The sequence below is a fragment of the Oncorhynchus clarkii genome, chromosome 9, assembly GCF_045791955.1.
Source record: "Oncorhynchus clarkii lewisi isolate Uvic-CL-2024 chromosome 9, UVic_Ocla_1.0, whole genome shotgun sequence".
Taxonomy (NCBI): domain Eukaryota; kingdom Metazoa; phylum Chordata; class Actinopteri; order Salmoniformes; family Salmonidae; genus Oncorhynchus; species Oncorhynchus clarkii.
In genome coordinates this window covers 80,790,089-80,803,974 of record NC_092155.1, presented here as the reverse complement: position 1 = coordinate 80,803,974, position 13,886 = coordinate 80,790,089, and the positions used below count along the sequence as shown (strand labels likewise).

General features: G+C 48.3%; 1 protein-coding gene across 2 annotated transcripts in view; it reads left to right on the top strand.

The window, feature by feature from the left end:
- LOC139417451 (V-type proton ATPase subunit S1-like) overlaps window positions 1-13,311 on the top strand; it is a 32,337-nt gene extending 19,026 nt beyond the window's left edge. The window contains exons 4-10 of one of the 2 annotated variants that reach the window (XM_071166737.1): window positions 5,672-5,712; window positions 5,844-5,929; window positions 8,302-8,475; window positions 11,854-12,011; window positions 12,138-12,188; window positions 12,265-12,502; window positions 12,970-13,311. In XM_071166737.1, coding sequence (XP_071022838.1) covers window positions 5,672-5,712; window positions 5,844-5,929; window positions 8,302-8,475; window positions 11,854-12,011; window positions 12,138-12,188; window positions 12,265-12,502; window positions 12,970-13,179 — 958 coding nt within the window. In that variant the 3' untranslated portion in view covers window positions 13,180-13,311. Of the gene's footprint in view, window positions 1-5,671; window positions 5,713-5,843; window positions 5,930-8,298; window positions 8,476-11,853; window positions 12,012-12,137; window positions 12,189-12,264; window positions 12,503-12,969 lie in introns of both variants that reach the window. The other variant, XM_071166736.1, reaches the window with a different exon arrangement.
- The last annotated feature ends 575 nt before the right edge of the window (window positions 13,312-13,886 follow it).

Genomic DNA, 13,886 nt, shown 5'->3' with positions numbered 1-13,886 from the left:
CACCCTGAGCACCACAGAAGAGAGATGAGATACGGAGCTTCCCCAAAACCTACAATAACTCAACCCTAGTCTTCATGCAGATTTGCGGTGGGTATTTACGCACTGTAGCCCGCTGGCAAGGAAATAGAAGTCCCCAGCATTCTGGCAAATTCCACCAAGCCACGGATGTGCCCCCGAGACAACTGCTCAGTCCACAGACACCACACAAAAATAACAAACATTTAACCATGCCCAACATGTCCAAAATTGAAACACGTCGCTAAGCCTATCAGGGGAAAAGGCTATAGCTCCGGGTAGCAAGTTCCACTACCCTACACAAATCTCCTACCGAGGTACACAGCCGATTTACTCACCTCCTCAGACTGACTTCCCAACAGAAAGTAGAACAAGAGTTTCCAGGCTAGGCAGGGCCTGGAAACTAACCATTCTCTCTCCAACGCAGCACACAAACCAAACAACAAAGGCAACCAATACTGGGCCTATCACACTCAAACACAATATTCAAACCAAACACGTACCTCCACGGTCTCCCAAACCAATAGTTCAAATATCCCGGATGAGCTCCCACTTGTCACGAACCAGCTCAAAGCCCGTAACAAAGGGAGACAACGTGGAGATAAGGAGTAACAAAATATATATTTATTAACTAAAGCAACTAAGGAAAATATACAATGATGTGTGTAATCAGTAATTAGTAGTGTAAGTGAGGTTTGCGTGCATGAATGTGATAATGCAGGGTGTTGAAAGGTGCCAAAGCAAACAAACAAAAGGCCACCAAGAACCACAACACAATCTACAAAGGTGTCTGCATGGAGAGAGTCTCCTTTATGAATGTGGAAGAGGTCTATTTATACTGGGAGACACCTGGCCCAGGTGTTTCCCATGAAGCTGACGACCCTCCCAACTCCGCCCACCGGCATCCTAATAAGGAAACAAGAACAAAGACAGAATACAGCAGACAGAGTGGGAGGGTCGTCACAGACTGGTTAGAGTAGTAGTGGTGACTACAGTAGTAGTGACTGGTTAGAGTAGTGGTGGTGTTTACAGTAGTAGTGACTGGATAGAGTAGTAGTGGTGTCTACAGTAGTAGTGACTGGTTAGAGTAGTAGTGGCGTCTACAGTAGTAGTGGTATTAACACTACTACTCTAACCAGTCACTACTACTGTAGACACCACTACTACTCTAACCAGTCACTACTACTACTACTGTTTAATTGGAGTAGTGGTAGTGTCTAGTTAGTTATTGTCGTGGTGTCTGGTTATATACTCAGCAAAAAAAGAAATGTCCCTTTTTCAGGACCCTGTCTTTCAAAGATAATTTGAAAAAATCTAAATAACTTCACAGATCTTAATTGTAAAGGGTTTAAACACTGTTTCCCATGCTTGTTCAATGAACCATAAACAATTAATGAACATGCACCTGTGGAACGGTCATTAAGACACTAACAGCTTACAGATGGTAGGCATTAGAGGTCGACCCATTATGATTTTTCAACACCGATACCAGTTATTGGAGGCCCCCAAAAAAACGATACCGATTAATCAACCAATTTTTTTTATACATATGTTTTATTTGTTCGTAATAATGACAACAGTACTGAATGAACAATGAACACTTTTATTTTAACTTAATATAATAGATCAAATCTATTTAGTCTTCAAATAAATATTGAAAAGTGTTCAATTTGGTTTAAATAATGCAAAAACAAAGTGTTGGAAAAGAAAGTAAAAGTGCAATATGTGCCATGTAAGAAAGCTAACGTTTAAGTTCCTTGCTCTGAACATGAGAACATTTGAAAGCTGGTGGTTCCTTTTAACACGAGTCTTCAATATTCCCAGGTAAGAAGTTTTAGGTTGTAGTTATTATAGAAATTATGATGTGTTGACTATTTCTCTCTCTACCATTTGTATTTCATATACAGTGCCTTGCGAAAGTATTCGTCCCCCTTGAACTTTGCGACCTTTTGCCACATTTCAGGCTTCAAACATAAAGATATAAAACTGTATTTTTTTGTGAAGAATCAACAACAAGTGGGACACAATCATGAAGTGGAACGACATTTATTGGATATTTCAAACTTTTTTAACAAATCAAAAACTGAAAAATTGGGCGTGCAAAATTATTCAGCCCCTTTACTTTCAGTGCAGCAAACTCTCTCCAGAAGTTCAGTGAGGATCTCTGAATGATCCAATGTTGACCTAAATGACTAATGATGATAAATACAATCCACCTGTGTGTAATCAAGTCTCCGTATAAATGCACCTGCACTGTGATAGTCTCAGAGGTCCGTTAAAAGCGCAGAGAGCATCATGAAGAACAAGGAACACACCAGGCAGGTCCAAGATACTGTTGTGAAGAAGTTTAAAGCCGGATTTGGATACAAAAATATTTCCCAAGCTTTAAACATCCCAAGGAGCACTGTGCAAGCAATAATATTGAAATGGAAGGAGTATCAGACCACTGCAAATCTACCAAGACCTGGCCGTCCCTCTAAACTTTCAGCTCATACAAGGAGAAGACTGATCAGAGATGCAGCCAAGAGGCCCATGATCACTCTGGATGAACTGCAAAGATCTACAGCTGATGTGGGAGACTCTGTCCATAGGACAACAATCAGTCGTATATTGCACAAATCTGGCCTTTATGGAAGAGTGGCAAGAAGAAAGCCATTTCTTAAAGATATCCATAAAAAGTGTCGTTTAAAGTTTGCCACAAGCCACCTGGGAGACACACCAAACATGTGGAAGAAGGTGCTCTGGTCAGATGAAACCAAAATTGAACTTTTTGGCAACAATGCAAAACGTTATGTTTGGCGTAAAAGCAACACAGCTCATCACCCTGAACACACCATCCCCACTGTCAAACATGGTGGTGGCAGCATCATGGTTTGGGCCTGCTTTTCTTCAGCAGGGACAGGGAAGATGGTTAAAATTGATGGGAAGATGGATGTAGCCAAATACAGGACCATTCTGGAAGAAAACCTGATGGAGTCTGCAAAAGACCTGAGACTGGGACGGAGATTTGTCTTCCAACAAGACAATGATCCAAAACATAAAGCAAAATCTACAATGGAATGGTTCAAAAATAAACATATCCAGGTGTTAGAATGGCCAAGTCAAAGTCCAGACCTGAATCCAATCGAGAATCTGTGGAAAGAACTGAAAACTGCTGTTCACAAATGCTCTCCATCCAACCTCACTGAGCTCAAGCTGTTTTGCAAGGAGGAATGGGAAACAATTTCAGTCTCTCGATGTGCAAAACTGATAGAGACATACATACCCCAAGCGACTTACAGCTGTAATCGCAGCAAAAGGTGGCGCTACAAAGTATTAACTTAAGGGGGCTGAATAATTTTGCACGCCCAATTTTTCAGTTTTTGATTTGTTAAAAAAGTTTGAAATATCCAATTAATGTCGTTCCACTTCATGATTGTGTCCCACTTGTTGTTGATTCTTCACAAAACAATACAGTTTTATATCTTTATGTTTGAAGCCTGAAATGTGGCAAAAGGTCGCAAAGTTCAAGGGGGCCGAATACTTTCGCAAGGCACTGTACCTTTGACTATTGGATGTTCTTATAGGCACTTTAGTATTGCCAGCCAAATCTCAAGAGTTGATAGGCTTGAAGTCATAAACAGCTCAATGCTTGAAGCATTGCGAAGAGCTGCTGGCAAATGCACGAAAGTGCTGTTTGAATGAATTCTTGCGAGCCTGCTGCTGCCTACCACCGCTCAGTCAGACTGCTCTATCAAATAGCCTGACTCTGCTTGCACTGAACGCTAGAGAAGTGACACAATTTCCCTGGTTAATACTGCCTACTAACATACATTTCTTTTAACCATATATGCAGGTTTAAAAATATATATACTTCTGTGTATTGATTTTAAGAAAGGCATTGTTAGGTACATTTGTGCAACGATTGTGCTTTTTCGCAAATGTGCTTTTGTTAAATCATCACCCGTTTGGCGAAGTTGAAGTGGGCTGTGATTCGATGATAAATTAACAGGCACCACTTTGATTATATGCAACGCAGGACAAGCTAGTTAACTACACATGGTTGATGATATTACTAGGTTAACTAGTGACTATGTGAAGATCGATTGTTTTTTATAAGATAAGTTTAAAGCTAGCTAGCAACCTACCTTGGCTCCTTGCAGGGCCTTTTGATGCTGCATTCGCGTAACAGGTGAAGACTTGAACTCGGCCCCAATTAAACGGCCATGCTGATTAATCGGTCGACCTCTAGTCTGCACCAGTAATGGTGGTGGCTGGTTATAGTTGAAAAAGTAGGTAGAGAAAACATTTTGACTGATTGGATAGGAAAGCATAGCTTGAACATGTAAAGTTGGTTTGGTGTATTTAGCTTGAACAGTTCAAAAGTTATTATAGTTGGTTAATTGGCTAGTAGTAGTGGGAACTGTGTATGAGTGGTATTGATAGTTACTACAATAGTAGGGATATTAGTAAAGACTGTGGTCAATTATAGCATAAACCTTTATTGAAGCAATTTAAGTTGAGTCAGTCAGTACACCCTGGACCAGAGATAGTTATTGCAGACCAGAGATGGTTAGTGCAGACCAGAGCTAGCTACGCCCTGGACCAGAGATGGTTAGTTCAGACCAGAGCTAGCTACGCCCTGGACCAGAGATAGCTATTGCAGACCAGAGCTAGCTACGCCCTGGACCAGAGATAGTTATTGCAGACCAGAGCTAGCTACGCCCTGGACCAGAGAGAGTTATTGCAGCCAGAGCTAGCTACGCCCTGGACCAGAGATGGTTATTGCAGACCAGAGCTAGCTACGCCCTGGACCAGAGATAGTTATTGCAGACCAGAGCTAGCTACGCCCTGGACCAGAGATAGTTATTGCAGACCAGAGATGGTTATTGCAGCCAGAGCTAGCTACACCCTGGACCAGAGATGGTTAGTGCAGACCAGAGCTAGCTACGCCCTGGACCAGAGATAGTTATTGCAGCCAGAGCTAGCTACGCCCTGGACCAGAGATCGTTAGTGCAGACCAGAGCTAGCTACGCCCTGTACCAGAGAGAGTTATTGCAGCCAGAGCTAGCTACGCCCTGGACCAGAGATGGTTAGTGCAGACCAGAGCTAGCTACGCCCTGGACCAGAGATGGTTAGTGCAGACCAGAGCTAGCTACGCCCTGGACCAGAGATGGTTAGTGCAGACCAGAGCTAGCTGTGCCCTGGACCAGAGATGGTTAGGCAGACCAGAGCTAGCTACGCCCTGGACCAGAGATGGTTAGTGCAGACCAGAGCTAGCTGTGCCCTGGACCAGAGATGGTTAGGCAGACCAGAGCTAGCTACGCCCTGGACCAGAGATGGTTAGTGCAGACCAGAGCTTGCTACGCCCTGGACCAGAGATGGTTAGTGCAGACCAGAGCTTGCTGTGCCCTGGACCAGAGATGGTTAGTGCAGACCAGAGCTTGCTGTGCCCTGGACCAGTAGTTGTGGGCTCAGTGTTTTTTGTGGTTGCGGTCAGTGGGTTACTCATTGGGAGCCCAATGCCATGACATTTGGGGGATTTTAGATTCTCTCTGGCGGATTTAGTTGTAATGGCGGCCATGATAAATGAATGAAGGGGAAATGTTTTTGTCTTATTTTTTTCTCTTCTGAATATGGGTGTGGTCTATCTGATTGTGGGTGTGGTTTCTAACAGGGCCGATCTGATGTCCGTGAAGGAGGTTCTCAGCGGGAATGGTGAGTGTTCTATATTGGTCTATAGTTCTACTGTACGGTGGCTCTGCTGGGACAAACATCACCCCTCATTCACTGTGTTCCTTCTAACAGCATGATCCAGATTGCTGAAGACTAACTTTGTGTGTGTGTAGATGAGGTGATTGGACAGGTGATGAACATTATGAAGAGCCAGTCTGTCCCCTACACTGCCGTCTACACTGCAGTGAGACCCTCACGGGTAAGTGTGTTTACGTGTTAGGGCCGGGACTATACCAGTATCGACATACTCCTTAGTATCGTGGCAAGCTGATTTAACTTCTTTATAAAAACAGCCCTAATTTTGGAAACAAACATTGTTGTCCTCATGTCACATTTGATTTCTACTGAAGAAGAACATAAACACAACATGTGAAGTGTTGGTCTCCACGTTTCATGCGCTGAAATATAAAAGATCCTAGAAATGTTCCAGATGCACAAAAAGCTTTTCTCTCGAATGTTGTTCACAGATTAGTTTACATCCCTGTTAGTGAGCATTTCTCCTTTGCCAAGATAGTCCATACACCTGACACATGTGGCATATCAAGAAGCTGATTAAACAGCATGATCATTACACAGGTGCACCTTGTGCTGCGGACTAGGGCTGTTACGGTGATCGTATTACCGCCACACTGGCGGCTCGAGTTATGATGGCAGTCAAATTCCACGTGAACATTTAGTCATGGGAATTAGCCTTCTCGAAGCTCTGATGCTGCTGATGGTCATTAGTAGCCTACCAAACTTGCTAACTGCCTGGTACTCAGCACTCTATTGTCCCTCTAATCACTCTGACATCAATGCAAATGTAATTTCAAATCTAATCAAACACTTCATGAGAGCCCATGAGCTCATGTTGGGCAATATTTATATAGGCTATGCTATTGTGTGATGGCCTCTATTAAACAGAGGAGGATCCCATCAGCTTTCTATAGGCCAGACCTACTATATTTATTTCTAAACTTTTCTAATATTAAGCACATTGCTTCTCTTTACAACAGGATGCCATGAAAATGAACCAAGGGAATAGTATCCTCCATTTGCTATTTAAGTGCATAGATGTTTTTCCGCTCTCCCTGTTCTGATACAGGTGCATGATAATGGTCCGTTCTAAATCTAAACAAATGTCACACTTGTATTATTTAGTACATTTATTACACCAGATTAAATCATGAATAGTCTGAAAAAGCATACCAGTAATAAAAAAATGTACCCTGGAAATAGCATTGTTGAGAGATCTGAAGAATCAGTCACTGATATGCTAATACTCTTAGTAAAAGTATTTATCTTCAACTCACAATCTGTAGATATGATTTAATTAGATTCAAATTGTATGTTAAACATCACAGTTGAAATATAGAAATCCAAAGAGGGTGGAAGTGGTGTTGATGGGGATAGAATGTGCGGCTGCTCGGCCATAGGAACCCATTTTATGAAGCTCCCGACTAAGTTATTTTGCTGCTGTTGCTTCCAGAGGAAGTTTGGACGGTGGTCTCGTTCTGTTAGCTAATGTGGCTTCGCTGTTGTGGAAACTTTTAGGAGCAACATTACAATAACAGCACTTATAGTTGATTTGACTTATGGACTTGTTGGAAAGGTGGCATCCAATGACGGTGCCACGTTGAAAGTCCCTGGAGTCCCTGAGCTCTTCAGTAAGGGCCATTCTACTGTCAATTTTTGTCTATGGAGATTGCATGGCTGTGTGTTCGATGTTATACACCTATCAGCAATGGGTGTGGCTGAAATGGCTGAATCCACTAAGTTGAAGGGGTGTTCACAAGTATGTACAGTGCATTCGGTAAGTATTCAGACCCCATTGTGTTACATTACAGCCCTTTGTGACGTAACAAAGTGGAAAAGTCTGCATACTTACCGACGGCACTGTGTATGTCTGCATACTTACCGACGGCACTTTGTATGTCTGCATACTTACCGACGGCACTGTGTATGTCTGCATACTTACCGACGGCACTGTGTATGTCTGCATACTTACCGACGGCACTGTGTATGTCTGCATACTTACCGACGGCACTGTGGATGTCTGCATACTTACCTACGGCACTGTGTATGTCTGCATACTTACCGACGGCACTGTGTATGTTCCTTTTCAGAAGGCTCTGATGAAGGCAGACCAGGCACAAACATACACCTGTTTGTATTGTCAGTGAACCAGATTCATACACAAACACACACCTGTTTGTATTGTCAGTGAACCAGATTCATGCACAAACACACACCTGTTTGTATTGTCAGTGAACCAGATTCATGCACAAACATACACCTGTTTGTATTGTCAGTGAACCAGATTCATGCACAAACACACACCTGTTTGTATTGTCAGTGAACCAGATTCATGCACAAACACACACCTGTTTGTATTGTCAGTGAACCAGATTCATGCCCAAACATACACCTGTTTGTATTGTCAGTGAACCAGATTCATAAACAAACATACACCTGTTTGTATTGTCAGTGAACCAGATTCATGCCCAAACATACACCTGTTTGTATTGTTTTCCTGGATAGTCACCATTTGACGTATCCTGCTAACCATCTCTCTTTCCTTCTCTCTAGCAGGTGCCATCTATTTCAATGGATATGGAGGCTGGTGTAAGAGGAGGGCGCTCTCTATTGCAGTACGGAGACAGAAAGAGGGAGAGAGAGAGACAGAGGGAGAAGGAAAGGGCAGAGAAGAAGGTCAACGACAGGACATCAGACAGGACAGGAGTCTACCCACCAGTGGAGTATAAGGTACACACACACACACACACACACACACACACACTCTGCAGGTAAAGAGCCTCTTTTTAGTTGGATAATAAATACACTATGAAATAATCAACTGAGACTCACCAGGATATTATAAACAAGTCTTGTAAACGAGAGTGATACAAGACATTGCACTCGCCCTTAAAAATCTGCCAGAGTACATGGTACTCTTCACACTGCTGTGACGGGGTAACGGAGCAGTAGGTGGTACTGCTGTGACGGAGCAGTAGGTGGTGCTGCTGTGACGGGGTAACGGAGCAGTAGGTGGTACTGCTGTGACGGGGTTACGGAGCAGTAGGTGGTACTGCTGTAACGGAGCAGTAGGTGGTACTGCTGTAACGGGGTAACGGAGCAGTAGGTGGTGCTGCTGTGACGGAGCTGTAGGTGGTGCTGCTGTAACGGGGTAACGGAGCAGTAGGTGGTACTGCTGTGACGGGGTAACAGAGCAGTAGGTGGTGCTGCTGTAACGGGGTAACGGAGCAGTAGGTGGTACTGCTGTGACGGGGTAACGGAGCAGTAGGTGGTACTGCTGTAACAGGGTAACGGAGCAGTAGGTGGTGCTGCTGTAACGGGGTAAAGGAGCAGTAGGTGGTACTGCTGTAACGGAGCAGTAAGTGGTACTGCTGTAACGGGGTAACGGAGCAGTAGGTGGTACTGCTGTAACGGGGTAACGGAGCAGTAGGTGGTACTGCTGTAACGGGGTAACGGAGCAGTAGGTGGTACTGCTGTAACGGAGTAACGGAGCAGTAGGTGGTACTGCTGTAACGGGGTAACGGAGCAGTAGGTGGTACTGCTGTAACGGAGTAACGGAGCAGTAGGTGGTACTGCTGTAACGGAGCAGTAGGTGGTGCTGCTGTGACGGGGTAACGGAGCAGTAGGTGGTACTGCTGTGACGGGGTAACGGAGCAGTAGGTGGTACTGCTGTAACGGAGCAGTAGGTGGTACTGCTGTAACAGGGTAATGGAGCAGTAGGTGGTGCTGCTGTAACGGGGTAACGGAGCAGTAGGTGGTGCTGCTGTAACGGGGTAATGGAGCAGTAGGTGGTGCTGCTGTGACGGGGTAACGGAGCAGTAGGTGGTACTGCTGTGACGGGGTAACGGAGCAGGAGGTGGTGCTGCTGTAACGGGGTTACGGAGCAGTAGGTGGTGCTGCTGTGACGGGGTAACGGAGCAGTAGGTGGTGCTGCTGTGACGGGGTAACGGAGCAGTAGGTGGTGCTGCTGTGACGGGGTAACGGAGCAGTAGGTGGTGCTGCTGTGACGGGGTAACGGAGCAGTAGGTGGTGCTGCTGTAACGGGGTAACGGAGCAGTAGGTGGTACTGCTGTGACGGAGCAGTAGGTGGTGCTGCTGTGATGGGGTAACGGAGTAGTAGGTGGTACTGCTGTGACGGGGTAACGGAGCAGTAGGTGGTACTGCTGTGACGGGGTAACAGAGCAGTAGGTGGTACTGCTGTGACGGGGTAACGGAGCAGTAGGTGGTACTGCTGTGACGGGATAACGGAGCAGTAGGTGGTACTGCTGTGACGGGGTAACGGAGCACTAGGTGGTACTGCTGTAACGGGGTAACGGAGCAGTAGGTGGTACTGCTGTGACGGGGTAACAGAGCAGTAGGTGGTGCTGCTGTAACGGGGTAACGGAGCAGTAGGTGGTACTGCTGTGACGGGGTAACAGAGCAGTAGGTGGTACTGCTGTGACGGGATAACGGAGCAGTAGGTGGTACTGCTGTAACGGGGTAACGGAGCACTAGGTGGTACTGCTGTAACGGGGTAACGGAGCAGTAGGTGGTACTGCTGTGACGGGGTAACAGAGCAGTAGGTGGTGCTGCTGTAACGGGGTAACGGAGCAGTAGGTGGTACTGCTGTAACGGGGTAACGGAGCAGTAGGTGGTACTGCTGTAACGGGGTAACGGAGCAGTAGGTGGTACTGCTGTAACGGGGTAACGGAGCAGTAGGTGGTACTGCTGTAACCGGGTAACGGAGCAGTAGGTGGTGCTGCTGTGACGGGATAACGGAGCAGTAGGTGGTACTGCTGTAACAGGGTAACGGAGCAGTAGGTGGTACTGCTGTAACGGAGCAGTAGGTGGTACTGCTGTAACAGGGTAACGGAGCAGTAGGTGGTGCTGCTGTAACGGGGTAACGGAGCAGTAGGTGGTGCTGCTGTAACGGGGTAACGGAGCAGTAGGTGGTACTGCTGTAACGGAGCATTAGGTGGTGCTGCTGTAACGGGGTAACGGAGCAGTAGGTGGTACTGCTGTAACGGAGCAGTAGGTGGTACTGCTGTGACGGGGTAACGGAGCAGTAGGTGGTACTGCTGTAACGGGGTAACGGAGCAGTAGGTGGTACTGCTGTGACGGGGTAACGGAGCAGTAGGTGGTACTGCTGTAACGGGGTAACGGAGCAGTAGGTGGTGCTGCTGTAACGGGGTAACGGAGCAGTAGGTGGTACTGCTGTAACGGAGCATTAGGTGGTGCTGCTGTAACGGGGTAACGGAGCAGTAGGTGGTACTGCTGTAACGGAGCAGTAGGTGGTACTGCTGTAACGGGGTAACGGAGCAGTAGGTGGTACTGCTGTAACGGGGTAACGGAGCAGTAGGTGGTGCTGCTGTAACGGGGTAACGGAGCAGTAGGTGGTACTGCTGTGACGGGGTAACGGAGCAGTAGGTGGTACTGCTGTAACGGGGTAACGGAGCAGTAGGTGGTGCTGCTGTAACGGAGCAGTAGGTGGTGCTGCTGTAACGGAGCAGTAGGTGGTACTGCTGTAACGGGGTAACGGAGCAGTAGGTGGTACTGCTGTAACGGGGTAACGGAGCAGTAGGTGGTGCTGCTGTAACGGGGTAAAGGAGCAGTAGGTGGTACTGCTGTAACGGAGCAGTAGGTGGTACTGCTGTGACGGGGTAACGGAGCAGTAGGTGGTACTGCTGTAACGGGGTAACGGAGCAGTAGGTGGTGCTGCTGTAACGGGGTAACGGAGCAGTAGGTGGTACTGCTGTGACGGGGTAACGGAGCAGTAGGTGGTACTGCTGTAACGGGGTTACGGAGCAGTAGGTGGTGCTGCTGTAACGGGGTAACGGAGCAGTAGGTGGTACTGCTGTAACGGGGTAACGGAGCAGTAGGTGGTGCTGCTGTAACGGAGCAGTAGGTGGTGCTGCTGTAACGGAGCAGTAGGTGGTGCTGCTGTAACGGAGCAGTAGGTGGTGCTGCTGTAACGGAGCAGTAGGTGGTGCTGCTGTAACGGAGCAGTAGAGAAGTTTAGCCTCATTTCATGCTCTTAGTTGTTGTGGCAGTCAGCCAGATACAGCTGTTTGCTTTGTGCTGATTCTACCTTTAAGAGATGAGGATTTATTTCTGATCTTCTCTCCCCAGGAGGGCGGAGCCGGCTGTATCATGCTGTGGGCGGAGAACCTGACCGTGAGCGTGCTCCGTGGTGGTCGCTGGGAACGACACGACCTCACCTCTCTGACCTTTGGAGAGGGCGTGACCCCTAGGCTCCAGGGCTCCCTCTGCAACCAATCACACTCCAGGTCAGGGGGTTTAGTGCTGGAACCATGGGAAGAGCAGCCTTGTTGAACGTGGGAATGATTGGGATGAATTTTGTTGTAGTCGATTTTTCTTTTTAATAAAATATCTTTCTTTCATCTCTCTGTCAGTCTGGTTCTAAACTATGAGAATATCCTGGGACATCGCTCCTTCAAACTAGTGTGAGTTGACTGGAGACACACACACACACACTGTTACAAACCAAGACATTTGAACTAATGTTGTGTGTGTCTCCAGGTTTGCCATGTCCCAGCGCCACTACAAGGTGTCAGCTCGCCGCTGGTTCACGCTAGACGCCGTGGAGATAGAATACGACGGTCAGAAAGCAACGTTTAACGGGAGCCGTAATGTGTACGCGCCGGCTGAGTACTCCTACCGCTGTCAGTCAGTCACTAACTTCAGATACCCCCTGCTGGTTCCGCGCACCTCCAAAGACCCTGCTAACCAGTGGAGGGTCTCCTTCACGGACTTCCAGGTAGGGTCTGTGTTTCTGTGTTTGCAGTGTGTCTGAAACCAGACGGTACAATACAAGCTGACCGTTGACACACTTTCTACTGTTGCTCTTTCTCCCACCCCCCTTCTATCACTCTCTCCCGTCTCCCCTCTCTCTCTCTTCTCTCCCACCCCCCCTCTATCACTCTCCCGTCTCCCCTCTCTCTCTCTTCTCCCCCACCCCCCCTCTATCACTCTCTTCCGTCTCCCCTCGTTCTCTCACCACCCCCCCTCTCTCTCCCATGTCCTCTCTCTCTCTTCTCCCCCACCCCCCCTCTATCACTCTCTCCCGTCTCCCCTGTCTCTCTCACCACCCCCCTTCTATCACTCTCTCCTGTCTCCCCTCTCTCTCTCTCCCTATTCCCCCTCCTCCGTGCTCTTTCTCCCCTCTCTCTCTCTTCTCCCCCACCCCCCTCTATCACTCTCTCCCGTCTTCCCACCCCCCTCTAGATCCAGGGCTTCAACGTGGCAGGGGGAGAGTTCTCCTATGCCAGTGACTGTGCAGGGTTCTTCAGTCCTGGTATCTGGATGGGACTGCTCACCAGTCTACTGATGCTCATGGTCCTGACCTACGGCCTCCATATGATCATGCAGCTACACACCATGGACCGTTTTGATGACCCCAAGGGACCTGCTATCTCCGTACCACAGACTGACTAACACACATACCACAAGCAAATAATGCCCCAAACACACACACACCTTACACTACTTGTTGAGATCATTCCTTTAGTCACCATAGCAACCAGACCACTCAGCGCATGAAAATTAATGGAATGAAGAAGGGGGATAGGGGCCGGAGGAGGGGGATAGGGGCCGGAGGAGGGGGATAGGGGCCGGTGGAGGGGGATAGGGGCCGGTGGAGGGGGATAGGGGCCGGAGGAGGGGGATAGGGGCCGGAAGAGGGGGATAGGGGCCGGAGGAGGGGGATAGGGGCCGGAGGAGGGGGATAGGGGCCGGAGGAGGGGGATAGGGGCCGGAGGAGGGGGATAGGGGCCGGAGGAGGGGGATAGGGGCCGGAGGAGGGGGATAGGGACCGGAGGAGGGGGATAGGGGCCGGAGGAGGGGGATAGGGGAGGGGGATAGGGGCCGGAGGAGGGGGATAGGGGCCGGAGGAGGGGGATAGGGGAGGGGGATAGGGGCCGGAGGAGGGGGTATACGGGCCGGAGGAGTGGTTTACGGGCCGGAGGAGGGGGATAGGGGCCGGAAGAGGGGGATAGGGGCCGGAGGAGGGGTGTAGAGGCCGGAGGAGGGGGATAGGGGCCGGAGGAGGGGTGTAGAGGCCGGAGGAGGGGGATGGGGCCGGAGGATGGGGATAGGGGCCGGAGGAGGGGGGATAGGGGCCGGAGGAGGGGGGGGATAGGGGC